The 22,871-nt window shown below is 43.7% G+C and overlaps 1 protein-coding gene across 8 annotated transcripts in view; it reads left to right on the top strand.

Annotated features, from left to right (window-relative positions):
* Nucleotides 1-22,871, top strand: part of pbx3b (pre-B-cell leukemia homeobox 3b) — a 58,215-nt gene that overhangs the window by 30,666 nt on the left and 4,678 nt on the right. For 4 of the 8 annotated variants that reach the window (XM_051422036.1, XM_051422035.1, XM_051422040.1 and 1 more), the window contains exons 3-8: nucleotides 14,382-14,623; nucleotides 15,620-15,810; nucleotides 16,861-16,996; nucleotides 17,794-17,823; nucleotides 21,865-22,030; nucleotides 22,594-22,671. In XM_051422036.1, the coding sequence (XP_051277996.1) occupies nucleotides 14,382-14,623; nucleotides 15,620-15,810; nucleotides 16,861-16,996; nucleotides 17,794-17,823; nucleotides 21,865-22,030; nucleotides 22,594-22,671 (843 nt within the window). The remainder of the gene's footprint in view (nucleotides 1-14,381; nucleotides 14,624-15,619; nucleotides 15,811-16,860; nucleotides 16,997-17,793; nucleotides 17,824-21,864; nucleotides 22,031-22,593; nucleotides 22,672-22,871) is intronic. The other 4 variants (XM_051422038.1, XM_051422037.1, XM_051422041.1 and 1 more) reach the window with 2 other exon arrangements.

Genomic DNA, 22,871 nt, shown 5'->3' with positions numbered 1-22,871 from the left:
CCAAGATTTTTTTCCTAATACAACTCATCACATGACATGTGCTCAGTGCAAGGCTAATCAATTTTTCCCATTAATTTCAGAGATCATATGTCCAAGTAGACGTGAGGCTGTGAGGGTTTTAATAATGAGTCCAGAGATAAACATCAATTGGCAATCTGCTCTTTTTGAGGTGTCTTTGTTGCCTGCAGAGCCCTCCTGATGACACCTCTGTGGATCTGCTAATGGAGGAGGACCTGTAAGGCTATCCCCTGGCCTTTGTCTGACCCCTTTGTGGAGCTGAATTCTTCAGATGTTTGCAGGATCAAGTCACTTAATCTGTAGCACAGACTAGGGCCAGAAAAAAAGAGGACAGGGAGAGCATGGGAGAGGGGAGGAGGAGGGGGGAAGGGTAGCAGACAAGCGCCTCACGCTGTCTGAGGGCAGAGCATTCAGCGCGCAGGGTAAAGAACTGCAAATGTCTGCCTGTTCTGTTATGCACCATTGTTTCATACAGAGCTCGAAATAGACAGAAACAGTGTAGCAGGCGAGCTCTGGCAGGCGGTGCGTTTTATTACCGCTAGACCATAGACTTAGACATTAGTGAATATGGCTCATTAAATGGCATGGAATGTTACCATTTTACATAATTCCTCCTGTATCGTTGTTGTAAATGAAATCCTGTTTCTGTCTCTCACTGCACTCCAGTCACTCAACAGCCATTACGGCTTTCCCGTCAGACCCTAGCACTCCTTGAAAGCAGCTATCTATAATTTCAGGTCTGTGTCACACACAGAAAGCGTGCTCTACAAGCCTAATGGTTTGGCGTGGTTGATGTGGAAAGGATATAGCGCAAATAGGAGGAAATCTGAAGAAATATTTGAGAATTAGGCAATGATGTATTCAAATGACTGGAGAGACTAGGGTGAGCAAGAAATATAAATAATGTATGTGGCAGGGCTCCTAAACATAAGCTGGAATTTTCTGCTGCACTTTTTTGTTTTCAATCACCTTGATGAAACAATCCCGAAGCAATGGTTGTGTGAATGAGACCACTGACAAGCTGATTTTCCACCCCTGGCATGAGGCTGCTTTCTCCACTTAATGTTCTCCGATAAAGTGTTGCACAGAAGTAAACTAGAAGAGCCTCCACTCCTGACACATGTGACAGTATTTGCATCAATTATGCAGTCTACGGCTGCGGCAGGAGGGAGCGGGAGAGAGGGGAGGAGATAGGAGAGAAAAGGGTTTGTGACAAGATGCAGAGGCAGAAATGAGAATTTTCTCTTTAAAATGCATTCTTTAGAAAATAACATTCAAGATCATTTACATGAAAGCGGCTGCAGCGGTGAACTCGACAAAGCAGCAACAAAGTCTGCGGAGCGTTTTGACGCTAAAGACTTTGGCAAACAGAGTACAGTATAATGGAGAGTTCTTTGTCTCCACTGTATTCACTGTATGCTGAATATCCACCCTGAAGAGAGGTGGAGGAGACAGTGAACTGAGGAGAGAGACTGGGTTAAAGCTGAGAGGGAGGCTTGAGTCCCTAAGTTCAGCCAAAAGAGTTGGGTGTAGAAGGCCAAATAAACCAAATAAACACTGGTTTGCTAGGGCTGGACTGACTCAGAGAACACACACTCAGTGTAAGCATCCTCCGTAAAGCAAGCAATCCAAAAATAAGATATTTTTTAGATGACAGAAATGCAGGAGGAAAACAAAAACATGTTTGGGGATTGCAGCTGAAGATTTTCAGAAATGTGTGTGACAAACAATATTAGCAAACTCACGAGCTTGTGATTCCCTTAAAACCACAGCAGTGGAGGGAGATGCCTGCTTATTGGCAGAGGGAATAACTTTTAAACCGTGTCCCAGTTTCAACAGACTCCAGCACAGCATTTTATGTCACTGTGTCCAACCCTATTTCATATCCTAGTTAAGTACACTCACAAATCTGCTGTGCCATGGTTTCTAACCTCTCATACACATGTGAATCCACACTGGCACACACACGCGCGCACACACAGAGTCACATCACTAGGCCTGTCACTGCCTTTTATCCATCGTCAACCTTCAGCTGTATGGTTTATCCGTAGTGACACTATAGCAAAGTGCTTGACTGCTTTTTGCCAACAGACTGCAACACTTTAACTGTACTTAGTCATGCATCATTATGGCAGACTCAAAGCGGTGTGTCTGGGAACGCCTGCAGATGGTGGAGGCTGAACCATTTGGAAAGGAAGCCTCTGTGACAATGATGCTTATTGCATGAGTAAGTGTGTATGGACACAGGAGTGTATCTGTGCTGAATAGGAAAAAAAACAAACAGCAAACAGTGTTAATACAAAGGGCCACTGCTGCTAATTCAACAGGCTTGAGAAAACATTATCTGTTTGTGAAATATGATATATGAAATCTACATGCAAGTCTTTGTTAGAGGGATCCTTTTATGTGTGTATTGATCAGTCATTGTTTACTCCAATCGATGCTGACTTTGTGAAACGCAGCCTCCTCTCTGTTCTTTATAGAGATTTAACCCTCTTCGCATTGCATCTTGCTGCTTTTGTTCTCCTCTTCAAACCTTCCTTCAGCTTCAAAATGAGATAGCATTACTGTCACTTGTCACTTTCTCTTTATTTCAACAGATGACAAAGCTTTTACATTCAGTATTCTGCTCCGCACATGGGTATTTTCAACAGATCTCTTCTGCTATTGAAAGATAAATGTTAACTTCATTCAATAGAAACCTCATTCAAGGTTCATTCAAAGCTGACTTCTTTATTCTTTAAGGAAATGAAGAAACCATTAGCGAAATATTCACTCACGGAGAAAGAGAATCTTATCTTTATTCCGCATGACCATGCAGAGCCATATTCCTTTTGACATCATTATGTAAAACCAATTTCTCTTTCATATCATTTCCGCTGTGCTGCATTACCACATCTATACACACGCTATTCTTTATTACAAAGTAGGTGGCCTAGAGGAAAATATATGCATTCGTTCCCTATGGCATAAAATATGCATATAGGTGCCTCATTTCATCTCCAATCTGTGTTATTCCTTTAAAAATTCACCACTGCCTGCAGTCCCTCTTTAATATTTAATTTGACAACTTTTTAATCTGTCTTTATGCGATGATGAAGTAATCGTCAGCTGTCACAAAAATGATTGAATTATACAATGGGATGGAAGTGACTCATAGGTTGTAGGCTTCATTATTTGTTTTGCTTCAGCCGTAACGTGAGCTTGAGGGAACGAATATCCTTTCACACACTAATTTATCTTCCATCTTTATTCATCTTTTTCTCCAAGGCCCCCCCACACAAAGCAGAACTAGTGTAACATTCATACATCATTCATACTTTGTTTACCCGCTTTTAGTTTGAGAGCTGATAAAAATACTGGAGCCTGCTGGTGGAGTACTTAAAAGACAGGGCATTTCATTGTGTATACATGCTGGCTGCTTTTCCAAAGCCCTTCACTTATTAGTGCGAACCACAGAGCAATGATAATTACTCCCAGTCTTTTCTTAGCTCTTCTGATCTTTAATGATCACAGATTATCCATCACGCTAGCTAAATAATTAGCGGGAACGTCTCATGAACTAGCCACCGACAGATGCTCCGACACCCACAAGGTGAACACGGGTGCACTGTCTGCTCAGCGAGGTGACCAGGAAAGAATCGTTTGGGCAACAAAACAAATAGATAATGGAGCAACTTAAATGAATGTTGCAGCAGATGAATGATCAGCTCCTGCTAACTCTGAAGCACCACCTCTGCCGGCCTCTCTGGCAATCTGGCCATGTTGGGCCCCCACTGTGGAACAGCATGGCACTGGGAGTTGTGGTAGCCAGTCCCCCCATAGCCCCAGGCTGCCTCTACCTTTGGTATGCTACTCAAGGTTAAAGGCATCCCAGTTGGGTGTTTAACAGTGTTGTGCTCCGATCTGAATGGCTTTTTTTTCCTCCTTTTTTTGACACTATCTGCACTGTGGAGAGTGAACCTGGAGAACTACACAGAACTGTTCATCTTTGGAGCCTTTTTACATCTACAATGTAGATCCTAGTTCACTATTTCAGCTCTGATATTTCTATAGCAGACCTTTAAATCCCTACACCACTGTAATACTGGTATAAAGTAGCAGGGGTAAGTGATTTGAACGGTTTTACTGTGAGGATCTGCTGTTTGCCATACACGTGCAGCTTTTGCTGACATTCATTTTGAAACCACTCGGAGCACTTGCGACTCAGAGTAACAATGCTGAGGGAAAAGTGCCTGCTGAGCTCTACAGTGAATATACCTCTGACCCAGACCGAGGAAAGGGAGATTTATGAAATCCACATGTTTAATACATTTCATTTTGTCCAAGGGATTTGTATTGCTTACCACAGTATTTTAGGGTTGAAACATTCTGTATAGTCACAGCTTGTATTGTCTGAGGAGAATAAACCCTGTCCGATTCTGGCTGCTGAAGATTTGTTTTATAGCACCTCCTTTTCCCTCACACACATCAGCCATGCATCGTCTGAGGTATTGCATTTTGTTGTGCTGCGGTGTTAGGTATACACACCCTTAATCTTTAATGCATAATCCCTTGAAAATCCGCTACGTAAATGAAAAAGATAACCCTCATATCGGTGTGGTGACAGAAAATAAGATAGCTAGGTAATTTAATAAAGGATTGACGCTGGCCCCGCTGTAATATGGTGTGTGACCTCTGTGTGTTCATTGTGTAGAATGGGGCAGATGAGCCACCGCTTGTAGAAGAGTAGTTCTTCCTATTCTGCAAACCCATCCTGGGAGTGTAACATCTGTGGTGACAAACAGAATGCACCATATGGATTAAAGCGCAAGGAGGGTAGTCACTGAAATATTTGCTTTCCCAAAGTGTTGACACAGTATGAAAAAAAGCAGAACCACGGTTGTGCTTTCCCGCTGTAATCAGGTAGCAGTTATCGCAGTGAAGTGTTTGCCTACCTAATGGTGTTTCCATTTTGTGTGAGTCTGTGTCATCGGCTTCCCATTTGGAGCGCAGGCAGGAAGGATCTGCCTTCTCGTAAAGTAAGTGCCGACCCACCGAGGCTGCTTGTTTGTTCAGCCTGTGAGAATCAACGGAGAGACAAACTGATGAATTGAATGAGAAAGTCTTTTTAAAAACATCATAACTGTGGGAGGAAGCGTTTAGTTCATTTAGCAGCTGACCACATCAAGTCATAAAGAGGCTTCCCGGGGAACGCTTGTTTTACATCCAAAATGCACTTGAGTGTAATATTGACAGATATAGCTTGTGACGAGTGATAGTCAGAATGTATGAGCGCCCATTATGCCGCTGTCAACCTCTGGTGCCAGACTGAAAATAAGCAGTTCACCTCTGTTTTCATTCAGGAGAGTGCAGCAGACAGCACCGGCTTCTCCGCTGTATTTATTGACTTGTTTTACTAGCCTGAAACAGGGTGCTTTTATACGGGCCTGCTCAGTCTTAAGACTCTCCAGACATTTACATTATTCCTGACTGAGTTACACACACGTATAAAGGAGCACGTCCGCAGGCTAGGTTAGATATATGCTCTCTTTCCACCTCTCTTACGTTCATACACACTCATGCTCCATTTTATTACCCCACCATTTTAGATATTGTTACACTGTACTTTTCTTCTCTTACTGCTTCGTATTCCCAACATTGAATGATATTTGGTTGTGCATTGTGTATTCACATTTAGGCTAATTCATTGGCTTTCTCTGTTCTAAATGTGTATAGAAAACTGTTTTTCAGACTTGATAAATTCTGTATATTTGAATACTGCATAAAAAAACATATTTTTTTTTCTGTTTATGCTGAAGCTGATTCAGTAGTATAAAAGCACAGATTTCACGAGGCTCTAAAAATCATCTTTCGCTGACTAATCTGCACAACTGCAGCGGAAGATAATGAATGCAACACCAGAGTCACAGCCGACACTATGATCCCCCCACCCAGCCTAAACCTCCAGCAGTATTTAGATGATATTTCATTTTAGAATAAACCTCTTTTCTCTCCCACTGTGAAGATATTGAACTCTTTCACACAGATGTCATCTTAACCAAAGCTTATTAAAAAGATGGACATCAAAGTTGTGGGTGCCCATTTATCTTATAGCACTTTAATTGGCCACCACAGGCAAGAGAACAACTAACTCCAAAATAGGAGGCGTCGAGTGGTTGGGCTAAAGAAGAGGATGTCTAAAGACCTCTCAGTGGATTCATTGCCAATAAATCCTCAAGAATGAAAGCAGGGCTTTTCTAGGGGGGTATGGAATTTCGCAAATACATTATGAAACCTGATACGCTGAATTAACTGAACACTTATGGCCACAGGGTTTGGTTTCTTTGTTCTGGTGTGTTTATGTGGCTACGTTGTCCTGCGCCTGACCTGCAACTCCACCGTTTGCTTGGCATCAACCATGAGGCAATACACTCTGAAAAGGTCATACAGCACAGTAGCCATGAGTGAACTGAGATTTCATTTTGCTAGCTCCGTATAGCATACCGCATTGTTTTGAATTAACCATTCGCCACGATGAATGAATAAAATTCTTTAGCCAGAGTCACTGCTACTCCATCAAACGCCACACACAGGCCCGAGGTGAATAATGTATTATGTTTTCCACTCAAGTGGGCAATAAAAACACAAAAACAAAGTCATTAATTGCCCACATACAGTAACCAAATGCCATCAAGAGCCTGTGCTCTCATTAACCTGGCACCTAATTATCTGCCTCCAGTCTGAGTCCTGACAAGCCCCACCGACTGAACCCTCAGCTTGGTTGTGTTGTGTTGTGTTGTGTCAGCACTCGCCAACCGCAGCCAAGGCACCATTAGGTGCAGAGAAGACAAAAGCTTCTTGCAGCAAAGGTTCCCTCTGCACGCGCCGCCACAATGTTCCTCCTGTTAATGCCTTCCCTTCCAATTAAATCTGCAACTGTTAATTATTGTAATTATGAGAGTGAGCTCCCAGCTCTACCCCATCAACCCCTCCCTCGCCGGTGTGCAGAGACGCTACGGGAGCTGTTGTGTTGCTTCAGTGGCGCCTCGTCTCTGCTCCAGTGAAGCCCTAGCAGGGAATTGGATGCGGAGGGGGACTTGGTACACATGACAGGGGTGACGTGAGGGAGATTGCACGGTTCATCTTGGATAACTGGGCGAGCAAGTCACAGCCAATGGCCATGCTTCCAGTCTAACTCATTAAATGGTGTGTAAAGTACATGCTGGGAATAATTAGCGCCAAATAACCTTTTTTGCTACCTTGTTCGCAGGGTATCACCCAACAAAGGAAGGTGGAGTATCATCTGTAGGTGTACAATAAAAGGATTCAGCTGGTCAAATTAAAAGAGGGAGATGATATTCTCCCAGCAATCAGTCACTCATTTGCTTTGATAACTCCCCACACGTCACCTCCTTTCTTATGGTAATGTGAAACTCTATTCTTGCCATGTTCTTTGAGAGACACTTGCGATGGATCCAAAGTGATGTGTTGAGTATAAGGAGAGCTGAAAAAGAGTGGATGGCAGGCCGGCTGCCTGTTAAGTCTCTGCGTGTCTCAACATCCTCTTTGGCCTGCTTCTGTCACAAGCTGTTGTTTAGCCCGGACGTGATCTGCCCAGCCACTCCTTGCACTGCACTCTGCAGACCTAGCAATAACCTGCAACATCAGGCTCAGGATGCTTGCAGGAACAGCGCTCTTGTTCAGGTGCGTGCAACCTGAGACAGTGGAAGTGGATGTGTTTTTGTGAGCTTTATCAGTCCTCACCGAGTGAGGCTCTGAGAATGAGCACGTCAAGTGCAGTCTTATTCCAGTGTCATAACCTCAGTTGCCTCGTAGCAGAGTCCTTACACGTTAGCACAGCTAGCAAAGGATTCTGGCTTTACAATTTGGAGCTGAATTCTCTTCTATAAAAGACACTGAAGGAAAGAGCAGCTCCTTCTGCTTCAGGCAATGCAGCCTTTTCGTGGATACACTGCAAAATCTAAATGATGGACTGTCAACTCTCTTGCAGAAATGCCACTGCAAAGAATAATCTCTCTGGCAGTGGATCATGGTTGGCTGTATGCTACCAATGCCGTTTCTTTGTTTATGCGAGCATGTAGCCTTCACACGCACACATGCAGACATGAGTGTATGCACATGCACAGATACACACACACACATACTGTACGTGCACGTATGCACAGAGACGCACAAATACAGAGCACATACACAAAATGCTTCAAGCCTAAATCCTTTCTTTGGGAGCATACAGTGAAATATATGGGATTAATAACCTGAATAGCATTATTTTTTTCACCTCTAGCCTTTAAAATAATGCATGCTTGGCTTGGTGTCTGGATGAAGTTTTGCCTGCGTATTTGCCTGGTTATCGGTGTGTACAAGACCTGCTGTGTGACCTGGTTTCATGCAATCTCCATCTTCTAATTAGGAGGCTGCAGAAAGGCTGGAACGAGAGGAGGAGTGATTAGTTGCCTTTGGGTATTTCATAAGTGGCTTTCAGTGCCACATTTGCATTATTTGCTTGGGGTCTGAATAACAAATCAGCCTACCTTTGCAGCAAATTGAGGCTAGCAGCTAGACCATCAATACATGAAATATAAAATGAAACTGAAAAAAAGAAATAAGCAAAACATGCTAACACAATATAGGGCTATAAAATGAAATATTGAAACACAAGACACAATAACTGTCTCAGTGTCTAAACTCTACCTACAGCACAGATTGAAATATCCTCTGACTCCACTGTTGAGTATATTTTCCTTTATGTTTATGTTGGATTTGGGATGTCTGCTTTAATAACACAGGAGTGTCTCTGTGATTGTGGCTCATTCTGTGACTAGCAGACCATGTGAACCATGTGAGCCCTACGTCGGAGCCCCATGCTGTATGTGTCCTGTAGGGTCAGTCAGTGTGCTGATCTGTAGCGGAGGTCCTGTCCACTCATTTGGCCAGTCTCCCCAACCGCTGCGTGCGGCCGCCACCGCCAGGCCTGGTCAGCCATCACTACACCACTTGGCCGTTTGCCCACATTGAGTCTTAGAGGGCAGGAAACAAAGCGGGCACTCACACGTCCACATATAAACACACATCACACACACATGCTCACATGATCACAGCGAGTGACAGTGGCTCTTGTTTACCCAGCCCTCCCACCCTCCCTCACTCTCCTTTCATCCTCTCCCTCTAGTCTGTCATGTTGTGTGTCACTTCCCACAAATGTCAGTGCCACCATGGGACAGTGATTAATTTTGGTGTGCTTGGCAAAATGTCTTCAAGATGTTTGTTTGGGTTGTCTTTTCCCACCCCCTTTCCCACCCCCGCTCCCCGCATGTCTTGGAGTTGTGGGTCGAGAGTGGCAAGCCCTCCTCCTCCTTCCCTCACGCCCCTCGCCCCCGCTGTCACAGCCTCCTCCTCTTTTGGGACAAGGGGGGGCGTGTAAGGTTGGGGGTGGTTGGTGGGGGCTGGCTGATCATCATCGAGGGACAAAGGCTACCTGAACTGACAGAGATCTTCTTTTCTGACCGGAGCCACTTTTTTGTCACCCCCCCCCAACCACCTCCATGCGCTGTCTGTTTAGTGTGTGCTGGTGGTGTATGATGGGAGAAGTCTTGACCCAGCACTGAGGGGCTGTAACACTTCACTGTCAGCGTGGCTGATTAGCTTATCACTCACCGCACTGGGAGGAAATACATCATCATTCTAGACAGGGATTCCCCAGTTTAGGGCCCATTCCCTGCTTCCTTTTACTCTGCATTTAATCACTAGACTCTCTGTCCCCTCCAGTATTTTAGCCTCACCTCTAAAAACAATCCTTAGAGGTTTACAGTGAGAACTTTCTTCCTCTCAGGTGTGTTTTTTTAGTGAAATCAGAACCGCTACAGTATGTGTGGTAAAGTACTTCTCACTTTTTGGGTTAGAGAGGCCACTCTACATTGCATACACACACTTCTGTGTGGAGGAAAGCAGAATCTTCCCAAATTCTCACTCAACAAAGAAAGTGAAACACAAAGTGGCAAATGTGCTTTGGCTTCCCCACAGTGTGGTATCAGGTATGGTAATTACTCTGCCATTAACATTGGGAATAGTTAATGTGTATTAATGTGTTAATGGCATGTTAATTACTGTACATGCTAGAGAGAGCCCGCAGGCATTCTCTCAGATTCTTTGTGCCATGTGGATGTAGGCCAAGCTTAAAAAAGCCTTTAAGAACATCGATGAAAGAGGATCCTTATGTTTCATTTGTCAGAACAAAAGATTTTCAATGGTAATTTGATCCAGCTCCCTGCTTCTGGAGCTGAAAGTCACTGATCCAGGCGCCACGACAAAGGAGATGATATGAAGTCAAAGGAGATGTGGAACGCGGCTGTAGTGACACTGGCCTCTTTGTGAAATGGATACTCTAAGCCCTCTGTAGTCTCTAGTGTGTTGCTTTGGCAGCGGGTTTTAATAACACGGTGGATTAGAAGCCTTGGATCCTGAGTGCCAAGCCAGAGTTAAAGCTCACCTTGGACGAGCCTCAGTAACAGGCTAGATGCCACGGTCCTCCTCCTCCTCCTCTGCGCCGCCTCTCTGCTCACACGGACTACTCCACGGCTTTAAGAGAGATGACCTTTGCAAATATTGACAGAAAATAAATTCTGTTTCGATTAGTTAGCTTTGGGAGACCTTTGCGGATCAATGCAATTAGATGAACAGAGTGTCGATACATGGCTGCGGCTGCTCACTAGAGGCACTGGCGAGGAGAGGAGCTGCAGGAGGTCAGGGTTACTTGTAATGAACAGGATGTTTGGGAAACAGTGGTGGAAGTAACAGAGTCGCAGTGTGCACCGTCAAACGCAGTTAAACACGCAGGCAGTGCCGCTTTCCAGCAATGCACATTCTGCAAGCCGCACAAGAACATTTCGCTATCCCAGAAAAGAGTTACTGCAACAAAAACCTCAAAAAAATATTACATAAAAAGAAAAATCCCTGGCTTTATCTGCAAGAAGCGCTACTCTTCCAGTGTATTGTCTGGCGTCTGACAGTGCAGTCAGTGCAGCAGAATGAGGTGGAGAAGCCCAGAGCCACCCCTTCCCTCTTCAGCAGGCCACATTAACCCAGCAGGGCTCTGCCTTTATGGCTCTCCTGCTCACACTTCAGTGATGAGAGTAAACAAGCAGCGGGCCAAAGGTCAGCTAAGCCCACAGAATAAAAGAGGGCACAGGGGGAAAAGAGGTGGGAGGAAAGGAGAGCGGCCCGAGGCAGTGCTCAGATCACTGTCAGGGCTTCAAGCAGGGAATGATGTACGAGACAACAGGCCAGGACCGGAAATGATTATAAACAGAGAACAGGGGAGAGTATATGAGGGAAAAGGGCTGCATTGTCTTTATCTGTCAAATTTGTTACTTCCTCGGATCTGATACTGACGGTGAAACCTGTAAAAAATGAAAAGAAGAACCACCCCTGACTGATAGGGATGGATTAATCACAGTGTCTCCTTTTGTCTCAGTCACAGAGGAGAAATGAGGAACAATCATATAGGCAAGTGCTTTTTCCCCAGCTACCCCACCTGTATTGTTGAATGACAAATGAGGCAGATTAAGGACATGTTACATTATTATTACAATTTCAGATTTTTCTTTTACATCATTAAATTGGTTCTGGTAATTAAGTGAGCCAGCATCATCAGAGTTATGTGAAATAACTAGACCACATATAGATTTTTCATTCTTAAGTTCCCATTGCTCGCAGGCTTTTACCAAGGTGACACGACTCCCGCACTTTCCCTTTGCACTGAGATTAATCCCACTTTGACTGTGGAGGTGGATTAGAGCTAAACTCGGGTGCCCAAACTTGTTTTAATACCCATATCATCAGACAAAAACAGGATAAGGATTTGAGCAGGCGAGCAGCATTGCAGTGCTAGAATGTGACTGTGGCTTTGCAAGTTACTATACAGATTTGTCAACCACACAGCAAATTAAAGATATTATCTTGCTGGAGCCTATTTTTGTGGAAGTTGTGTGATGATGCTGAGCTTAGACAGTGAGTCCGCAATCTATAGCTCTTCCAACAAAAGGTGCACGGAACAAGACAGCGAGACAGAGATGCATTGCACCTGTTTTTAATTTTTTTTTCTTCTGTGGACTAGGTTTTCTTATTTTTTTAAATTGTTAGTGTTTATGTGCTTGAGACGGACGCACCATCCCTCTCAACATGTGTGTTATGAATGGCCAGCCGTAGCTGCTGTGGCACAAATACACCCTGGTGGGCTCCTGCAGGGCCGCGTGCTTCTCTGGGCAGCACAGTAATCATTTTTATCCCGCTGATTTCCCAAATAGAAATGGACACGTATGATAAAAATGTCACGGCCACTCCACATGTCAGTGGACTAACAGGATTACTTGTCACTTTCTAATGTCTCGCTCTGTTTTCCTTTGCCGTGAATGGCCACATTATTGCACACAGGAACTTTGTGGTAATATATGGTAAGAGACTAGTAGCTGTTTATGGCCTGTGATTATTTAGTTTGAATGAAACCAGTGATTTATGCCCATTTAGCTGAAAAGCCCTGTAAATTCCCCCAGCTGCATTTCCCCTGGATATAGAGTGAGTGGAGTGAAAGTGACAACTGGGTTTGGTGTGGAAATGTACGCGGCGTCCCAGAGTTATATTTAATATACCTGACATGAAAAACATGCCTACCTACTTACCACCACCCGCAGCACAAAGGAAAGAGCAGCCTGCTGAGCTTGTGTTGAATCAGAGAGTGGGAGTAAATACTGAATTAGGAAAATATGAACTGTAGTGGCAGACAAACCACCAGCTATTAGAGCATGTTGAGATATGTAGCCAGGCATCTGGTCAGTCAACATTTGAATCATGTGCCATTTCGTTTCATGCTGCACAAACTGGAATAGAAACAGTCGAGCCTGTCCAGAACGAGAGCTTTGGGTGGAGTTGTGCAGATGCAGTGTGATGTGGATGAGGGTTAGTGGAGCAGCGGCATATTGTCCACATGGATGGCTTGGCTCTGCGAGCCTGATGGAGCCTTGTCCAGCATCTCAATGTCTCCAACACAAATAGCCACATTCATCCACTCCTCTCACACCATTACACCTAAAAGACTCAAAGCCAGCCGATCCATAAATAGAGGCAAATTTGTTTTTCAGTGGCACTGCAGCCCAACAAAACAGCAACAGGGATGAAAACATCACACTGGCTACAATATGATGTGTTTCCTAATTTTTTTTTATTCAGGAATGTGTTTATAAGAAAGACTGGAGTGTTTTCTCTCCAGTATTTATTTACTCCTGTGGATGGTGTGCAGGGTCAGTCGGTCAAAGCGTGGTAAAGGGGCTCCTCTGATTGCATGCCTACTGGCTGACACAATAGAGCCACTAATCTTCTTATTTAGAATCCAGAGGCTGGCCATATCTTAATGAAGCTGTAATGAGCTGTTGAAAATCCCTGAATTGCGGGAGGGATTATTGAATTGAAACAACTCTGGTAATCATAACGTTCGAGTAGCCACTCAGTATTTACTGCCCATTGAGCCACATTTTTATCCACTTATTAGACTGGATTGCTCGAGCTTGTTTTTGTTGTAATTCTGACCCGCAGTGGTTTTTTTTGTTTGTTTATTCTTTGTAAAGCCCGACATTCTGGTCGCACTGCCAATGCATCAAGGTGTGCATGTGTGCTATCTGCTGGGTGATTACGACTTGCCGACAGACTGGAGAGACAGAAAACCAGAGGAAATAAACAGCAGGGTCTGAGAGCAACGGCAGAATTCCTGAATGAACACTTTACATAAAATCGACTGTGTGTGCTCTCATTTTTCCATATGTAGATTCTTATTGCACCAGCACATTTTTATCCCCTCTTAGAACAGTGCAAAATCAGGATTGTATAATAATAATAAAAGATTCAGACCTTATAAGCGAATAGAAATGAGGAAAACAGTAGTTACTTTTCGGAGCTCCCAGCATTCACTGTGTCAAAGACAGAGACACTTACTAGAGGTATAGTTTTCTGTTTAGCATCCTTTCACAGAGTAGAAGTGCCACTTCACCATTGAGCATTTGTCAGTTTATGGATGTTGCTGTCATGTCAGCCTTCCCGTACACACAGTGTGCAGCGCAGTGTGTAAATAAAAGAGAACAGGCATAGACACGGGCGACAGGAACACAGTGCATGCACAGGAGGCACCCAGTTCATACCTTCAGGGGAAACATCACACTTTAGCAGACTACACAGACATAATGCTTTTAATTGCACTTAACAATTCAGTCTGGACCGATCTGATCTGTTTTATTTTTTATTATTATGAGGATTTTTTTCCCCCGTCCCTGGTTGGCATCAGCTAACCCTTCGTCCTTGTTTGTGTGTTTCTTCAGGTCTCAGCATCCGTGGTGCCCAGGAGGAGGACCCCCCAGACCCCCAGCTCATGCGTTTAGACAACATGCTGCTGGCAGAGGGCGTGGCGGGACCAGAAAAAGGTGGCGGATCCGCCGCCGCCGCAGCTGCAGCCGCCGCCTCGGGCGCAGCGGGCGACAACTCCATCGAACATTCCGACTATAGAGCCAAACTCACCCAGATCAGACAGATCTACCACACAGAGCTGGAGAAATACGAACAGGTGAGGGGGAGTCTTTGCAATCCCAAGGTTAAGATGTGGAAATATGACACCTCCTTATGCACTTCTGCTCTACAGCCAAGAAATGGAGAATAACGTAAATTCTGTTCTTTTTTCACCATCAAAAGGTTTAAATAACCACGTCTGTGCAAGCTATTTCAGTTTGTGTTCAAGTGCACCTATTGAGTTGTACCTCATACATCACATCGCTTCAGAACACCCAGAACAGCTTATTCTCTGCATTAGCAAGAAAATTGCCGAGAATATGCATGATCGGTGAGAATGTGTTATCAGCTTGGAAAAAATTGCAGTATTATTCACTGTGTCGTAGTTGATTATAGAGATCCAAAGGAGCGCCTTAGTCATCTGTGTTAAATGAAAGTATGATCAGCTCCTTCACCTAGCACTTTGAGCCTGCCATTAAACACAGAGGCATTATGGGTGAAAATAGAAGGTGTAACAGTGATGCCTCAGCAAGCCAGTGAGGTAAATTAGACTAATTTACTCCGTGCTCTCTGAGAGAGGAGGTGGGTATGTGGGTGCACACAACACTTCGCCTGGAGTAAATGCATCTTTCTTAAGGGTGTTTCCAGGTTTTAATTATCTAAATGTAAATACTTAACGAATTTTACTCAGAGTAATGAGCTAAAGTGTGCACTACGTAAATGAGTTATTCTAATTAATCATGTATGAACTACTGGTTTAACGAAAAGCTGTTTAAATTCGCTCTGCATTAGGGCCAAGCCAAATTGCAAATCTGCATTTATATTCAAAGATGACTTCACCTGTTATGTCATCAAAGTAATATATAAACTGTGCACTCTGTGGAAGCTTTTAACAAAAACAGATGCATGTAATGGATGGTTTTTTATATGAAAAATCTATACAACTTTAGAATATCAGTCAGAGCTTTTGTGACTCATAAAAAGCTCACTGCTGTGATTTGGGACATTTACAGAACTCGCTTTGGTTGTTTTTTGTCTCTCTGACACTTGGCAGGCATGTAACGAATTCACTACCCATGTGATGAACCTGCTGAGGGAACAGTCTCGCACGCGGCCCATCTCTCCCAAAGAGATTGAGCGCATGGTGGGAATCATCCACCGTAAGTTCAGCTCCATCCAGATGCAACTGAAACAGAGCACCTGTGAGGCTGTCATGATCCTGCGCTCCAGATTCCTTGATGCCAGGTCAGTGGATTGTGTGTGTAGTACATGTATGTATATGTGTGTGTGTATGTGTATGTGTGTGTATTTGGGATCTAGAAACTTTTATTCCTTCCGTATGACCCATATAAGTAAATCCGGCGAGGTCATTTTTAGACTGTGTGCAGGTCTGAAGTTAGTTTTTTCCGCCACTTTTCTGGCACAGCACACAGTATGAGCGCTGCGGAGATGCATGATTTTAATTGTGTCCATGTTCCATGCATTATCCATTTTCAAGACAATCATGCCCCCGCACCTGAGAGCAGTTAAGACCAAATGAAATGGGGGCCGAGTCATGTGTAATGGATGGAGGGGAGGTCATCAGCAGGTGTTGTGGATTACTCTAATCACTAACAGTGTGGTGCAGTGTGGAGCTCTGTGGAGAGCGGCACAAGTTCGGGCCAAACAAGCCAAGTGGAAGCACATTTGCTGCCCACTGCCTGTGTGAAGCGCGGTAAACAAGGCAAAATAAGCAAATGCTCAACAACATGATAAGTAGTGCCCTTGGGAGGGCAGGGGACCCAGATCTAGTTAGAGTTTGCTTGTTTCTACTGGAGATCCCTGGGGCTGTGGCACTTCAGGAACAATGCTCAACTGTGCATGCCGTGATTTCTATAATGTACCGAGATGCACTCCGACTGGGCTTTGCGCTCCATCACAAAGCCCACCCATCCGCTGCACTAAACTCTACACATTACACGCTTGGACTGGAGATTGGAGACCAACAGACCAAATTAAACATTGTATGTGTTTTGTGACTGTGTTTGTTTGTGTGTGTGTGTGTGTGTGTGTGTGTGTGTGTGTGTGTGTCGCTTGTCAGTTTATTGGTTGGAGTCTGGTCTTCTGTGTGTTGACGAGGATCTTGGAGCAGGACACGATATTCTGCTCCTAAGGGCCCTTAGAGCCCATTCCTCATTATTTTCACCATTTATGTGTGAGATTGATTGTGCAATTTGTGCGATCCAAATGGATGAGTTAATGCTGGTCCCACTAATAGGCTTGCTCGGCCTTTCTCTCGCTTTGCTCCCCACTCAGGCGGAAAAGGAGAAACTTCAGCAAGCAGGCGACGGAAATTTTGAACGAATATTTCTACTCGCACCTCAGCAACCCGTACCCGAGCGAGGAGGCTAAGGAGGAGCTGGCCAAGAAGTGCAGCATCACAGTTTCCCAGGTGGGTAGTGTTCATCTAACAGTAACTGGTGGGTAATCAGGGTGGGGAAGGCTAAAGCCTAGAGGGATAGTTACCGTAGGTCACACCACCAAGACACAATGTCCTTAGCTAACCTTGACATTGTGGCTGCCTAATGATGCTTCAGTCAAGGCTGGTCCCAGTCAGTCAGAGCAGGGCCACAGGGAGGGGAGGCCTATATCATCTTGGCCTCAATCAAAGCACTATGCTGTCCTTCCTTAGTCGCCCCAACACTGGGTCCCCTGCCATTTTCCCCTCTCATTCCCATCCACCATGTGTGCTCTCTCTGTTGCCTGGTCAGTCGCTCAGGTCATAAGCTGGGAAGAAAAATGGCATCATCCATTACTTTAAGAAAAGCAGTTAAAGTCTGGTGCTTCAGAACACCGGGTGATGCTGGATATTTATTTGTATGATTGCTGTTCAAGTGACCTTGCAGGACTCTGCTAATTCACAGTTATATTTTAAAGATACAACTTTATATATAGCATAGTCTCCTTGTTGGGTAAACCTGAAGGCAATATCTCTCACACCTAACCCCCACATCCAAAGTATTATTATCCTGTGCTCTCTTTTTCTGCTATGACTGTGACTACTATCTAGATTTTTTTGATACTCTATTGTTCTATGGTTGTCCTCATGAGACACAATATCAGAGAAACATGAATCTATACAATAATCTGCAGTGTTTTTTTCTGTGTGGGGAGGGGGTGTTGAGGGGTATATTGAGTGTAGTCATGAAGAGTCAGATACTGTAAAAGCCCATTCTTTTTTGCCTTCAGGGGGTGGGAAGCACCATCACAGTATCACAGGTATGTCATAACTTCTCCTGATCCACTGTTTTCATTTTTTGTACCTCCTTTGTTTATGTATGTAATAGCCTCACAGTTTTCCACTGCACAGAACCTCCCTCCCTCACACTACTGGATCAATGCTAATGTTACCATGAATTGCCGTATTTAAAGTGTGAATTTACATTTTAAAGAAAGTGGATAAGACTTTTTACGCATTTACATCCCACCTTTGAGTCACAAAAGAACAGACTAATTTTGATTGATTCATATTTTTAAGCTACACCCATGTTATCACCATATTATGTGTGTACAAATGTGTCACATGAAGTTTTACTTTTTGGCTATTGTTTACCACATTATTTTATTTTTTTGTTTGTTGTAGAGCGTCGACTAATTGTGTGGTCTTTTGAATCTTCAAACTGCGCTCTGAGTTAATCTACCCCCCGCCACCCGCCACCTGCCCTGTGATCACTGTGTGCTTTATAGCAGTTAAAGAAATGGCCACCGACCCTCACAAATGGAGCGCCACTCTGTTTTCTGAGTGCCTCGCAAAACAGGCCACTGTACCAGTTCCCATGAGAACAAATCAGTCTGTGAAGAAATTAGAGGGCTTTTAAAAATTCACTTGAACTCATCTCAGGCCCCATTAGTGGCGTACTCTTCGACAAGCGGAGGCCACGGCAGACATTCTTATTGACTTATTCTTAGTGCTTTGGCTCATTTTAAGTGAGTAACAAAGTCGGAGGCTCGACATGATGCCGAGTGCACCGTAAGTGTGTTATCCCTCACCGTGCCCCGGCCGCTCAGAGTCACAAACCGCTCGCTGTGGCTATGCTGAGGGCTCGGCAAAGTCATTTTTCAGACACCCACAAAATACTTTTTGCGGGCTTTGTTGATTGCACAAGCAGTTCATTAAGCAAAAACCATCCGTCGTGAATGGTATGCCAATATCGGTCCGCAGCTTGGCTCAATACATCATCGCTGACGAAACACCCTGCATCATTTTAGCAGGGGTCATTTAAAATGCAAGTGATGCACGGTCGTCTTCCCTGAGAGCAAAGCCTCTTTAGATCAGAGGGTTCCTGCAGTTCAAATCAACTATTTTATTCAAAACGAAACACTGCAGTGATAACCTTGAACAAACAAAAAATCTTGAATGTATACATTGTCTTACTATGTCAATGTGTCTGATTTGATTAATACTCAATGCTGCTTGTTTCCTGCTTAAGCACAAAGAGCTATTGACATTGTAAGGATTACATTAGTGACTCTAAATGCAGGATGTCGTCTCATTCCCTCTGTCACTTTGCATGCGCTGTGCTGGACTCCTGAATGAAGGCATGGGATTGGATGGCTGTGGTCTGTGTCAGGATTAAGAGGCTGTATTTGATATAACGTGTGTTAATGGTTCGGCATTTAAGGCAGATTCCAGTGCAATGATTCCTTCACATTGCTTACATTTTTCTTCTGAGTGACACTTTTCAATATTTCATAGTGAATGTAGAGAAGCTAAGACGTTTCATTATTAATGTGGCCTGTATAATTGATGGTATCACAGCTAGTGAGCCCACCTTCCTGTTTGTATTTAAGGCTTAGTGCATTGTAACCTCAGATATAGTGAAATCATAGACAGATCATGCGTTGCTTCACATTGACTAGCGAGGAGTATTGACCTGAAATAGGGTGAAATTGTTTGAATTATTAACTACAACACCACAGCCTCTCTAGTGGGCAGCAATGAAGGCAGCGGTATCGTGTTCTTGCAAGGAGTCTGCATGGTCATTATACAATCGCTGCCTTTGAGGCTGCTGATGTCAGGTAATTCAATCTCACAACCTGGTTCTCACCACACATAGGAGTCAATTGAATGCATGGCCTGCCACAAGATAAAAGGGAATTAGTTCTGTAGATTGGGTTGTGCTCCACACCTTACAGTGCAGTGCATTTGTTCAATATTTAGCTGAACCCGAGAATCACTAAAGCCAGAGTTCAGTGGGCAGGAGAGAAATGTGGTGGTGTAACGTCCAGTGGATTTGATGCCAACACTGCTGTGGCTGTCCAGGCTTGTAACACCATATAGTGGTAGAACACAGTCATAGCACACTTCATCATAAAAGATAAGATTAAAGTATTCAAAGTTTCTGTTTCTGTTATGAAACAATCACATCTTAATATAAAACTGTAGACTTTGTATGCATTACTGCCATATAGCTGTATGGTCAAAAGTAAACTAGTGTATATCTACCACTGTCAACTTTCAGACTTAATGATACAAATATGTCTTCATGTGCAAACACCACAACTGACATTTTAATAAATGTAGTTCTGTTTAATACACTGTTTGCATGAACATTTTGTGAAATTAAACAGACTGATGAGCTTTAGAAAACATTTTCTATGATTTCCTGGGGTTTGTGGGCACTCTGTGAGCTGTCTAAAAGAGCGAGAATATTGCATCGTCTTTGGCTCTACAATCCACTATAAGCAGGTTAAGTAAAAAGGATGATGGCCAGGGCTTTCATTGCTTCCAATTAAACCTTGCTTGTTAGTTTAACCTCTAGGTAAACCCATCAAACAATTGATGTCAAGGAAACCCTGCCAACAGTGGGCCTCGCCTGAATGGTCATTAATTTTAATTGCCTAGATATTAAAGATTTAGAGCACAGAGACGTGCAGGATAGAAATGATCTGATGTCCTGCAAATCCAGTCAGTTTTTACGCCACAGCATTGGCGGGCTGCTGGGGATATTAAAATTTAAGCACATGGGTGGAAATTAAATAAAGCGTCATTAGGGGCAGCTGCTCTTTGGCTGGTCCAGCCGTGGGCTGCAGGGCCTGAGAGGGGGGCAGCAGCACAGCGACAAGACACTCTAATTTATAGAACCATTAAAAACAAGCATCATCTCATTATTATTCCACAGTTATTGCAGAGCCAGCATTCACACATAAGGTTCACCCCTCATGCAACTTTTAAGCGTCTGACTGATGTTGGATGTCATCTTTTCAATTCAACAAAATTAGCATTTCCAACTGCTCTAAATCTGAATATACCCAGTTTCAGACATTAATTTGAACTCAGTGCTTCCTCGTGCCATTAGAGTTCCATTTTACTTTGGTAAAATATTTCTTTTTTTTGTTTGTTTTTTAACACATCTATTAACACTGACTGCCCCGATAATCTGTGTTTACTGCTTCACGTGTCTGCGGGTCTTTGCCCTCTAACTCTTGTTTTTCATAATTACAAACAAAAGTTGCTTCCCGAATCACTGAGCATGCATGTACCCACACACACACACACACACACACACACACACACACACACACTCACACACTCACACACACACACACACACACACACACACACACACACACACACACACACACACACACACATTGCTGTATTAATGTTTTGTTATTTTCAAAATTAAACCACTTAAGTGCAGCTACCCAAGCCAACCATTAATAAAGGGTGCCTGTTAATTAGATAATGAGTTGGTATGTATGCTTTAATAAGAGTTTTAGTCAAATATGAACATTAACCACAGATAAACAATGTTTTCATTTTTCCATTTATGCTAATTTGACATGCAGCCTTACATATAATAAACAATATGTATATATATATGTATATAATTTAATGTATTTACATAAGGTGTCAATCACCAGACTCGCTGATCTGTAATGAGTGAGTATTCTTTAGAGGGTAAAATATTAACATTCATATATTTCACTGAGGGATTTGTATCTTTAATAATCAGCCTTGTTATGAGAAAATATATATAATGCATTGACTTGCAGTAGGAGCCCCTTGTGTTTTAGTTTTGTCAGGAGACAGATCTGAGAGCATGTCATGCTCCCATCCATGAGAAGACACAAGTGGCTCCTGATTATGGCTTAATTAGCTTGTGTACCCGGCGGACATTACTGCAGGGGCTGGGAATTGGGTACTTGATGGACCCAAACATGACATCTTGAAACAATCACACTGCTCAGTGCACGGTGCTGTGGCTGCTTGACGTCTGACTCCTCTGCTCCTCCTCCTTCTGCTCTTCCACACAGGTATCCAACTGGTTTGGCAACAAAAGGATCCGGTACAAGAAAAATATCGGCAAGTTTCAGGAAGAAGCCAACCTGTATGCCGCCAAGACTGCTGTAAATGCGGCACACGCTGCAGCCGCTGCAGTGCAGAACAGCCAGGCCAACTCCCCTACCACACCTAACTCCGGTAGGCACTCCTGCATATAGACAACAAAAAAAAGATCTGCCCTCTACCTCAGCCCTTAACCTGCTGCCTACCTGCCTCACTCTCTCATGCACGATTCACACAGGCAAGAGTGACAGGCTCTGCTCCCAGCTTGGGGATCACAGTGTCTCCTGTCTATAAGACAGTTGATGCCAAGCAAACTCATGCATAAAGAGAGCGTTCCTGACTTGTGAACCGAGAACACATGTATTTTTGGCAAAATAAAAAAAATTCAGAAGGATGCCATGGGATTTGTTTTCCCTTGCCTTTCTGTCAGCTTCCTGTCATTTGTAATGTAATGGTATGTAGTCTCAGAATGGTAGTGCTTTTTTTGCTAAATAAAGTGAAACATAATTGCTGGGAGCATTTTAGTAAGTAATATTATTATATCAAAGTTGCATTATACTGAATAAGAGTCAACACAGGAAGCCTGAAAGGGCATGTTTAGTCCGGTTTAATGAGTAATGTAATGCTGAGTGTGGACTAGGTTGACCTGCGTCGGGATGTGGTAAGCTTATGAAGTGGTCCCTTTTTCTTGCACCCAGGATTCCAGATGAAAGATGAAGAGTTTCAGCTGGATTCTGCAGAGAGCAAAAACACTCTTTTAACCAACATGTTTACTGGTACTGGTCTTTTCATAAGCTTCTTATTGTCCTTGTCATTTACCATGTGATACCTCCCTGCCAACGTTAGATTGGAAGTAGGTGATGTGGAACAATTGGGAGCTTAAGCGACCAACCGCATATAGAACTGGCCCCCCTTGTGTCATGTGATTTTCATTTCATTTGTGTCCACCGCATTCGTGAAAAGATCCTCTCGAGTC

This window comes from Dicentrarchus labrax, unplaced genomic scaffold (assembly GCF_905237075.1).
Source record: "Dicentrarchus labrax unplaced genomic scaffold, dlabrax2021, whole genome shotgun sequence".
Classification (NCBI taxonomy): Eukaryota; Metazoa; Chordata; class Actinopteri; family Moronidae; genus Dicentrarchus; species Dicentrarchus labrax.
The sequence above is the reverse complement of the archived record's forward strand: the minus strand, read 5'-3'. Positions and strand labels throughout refer to the sequence as shown.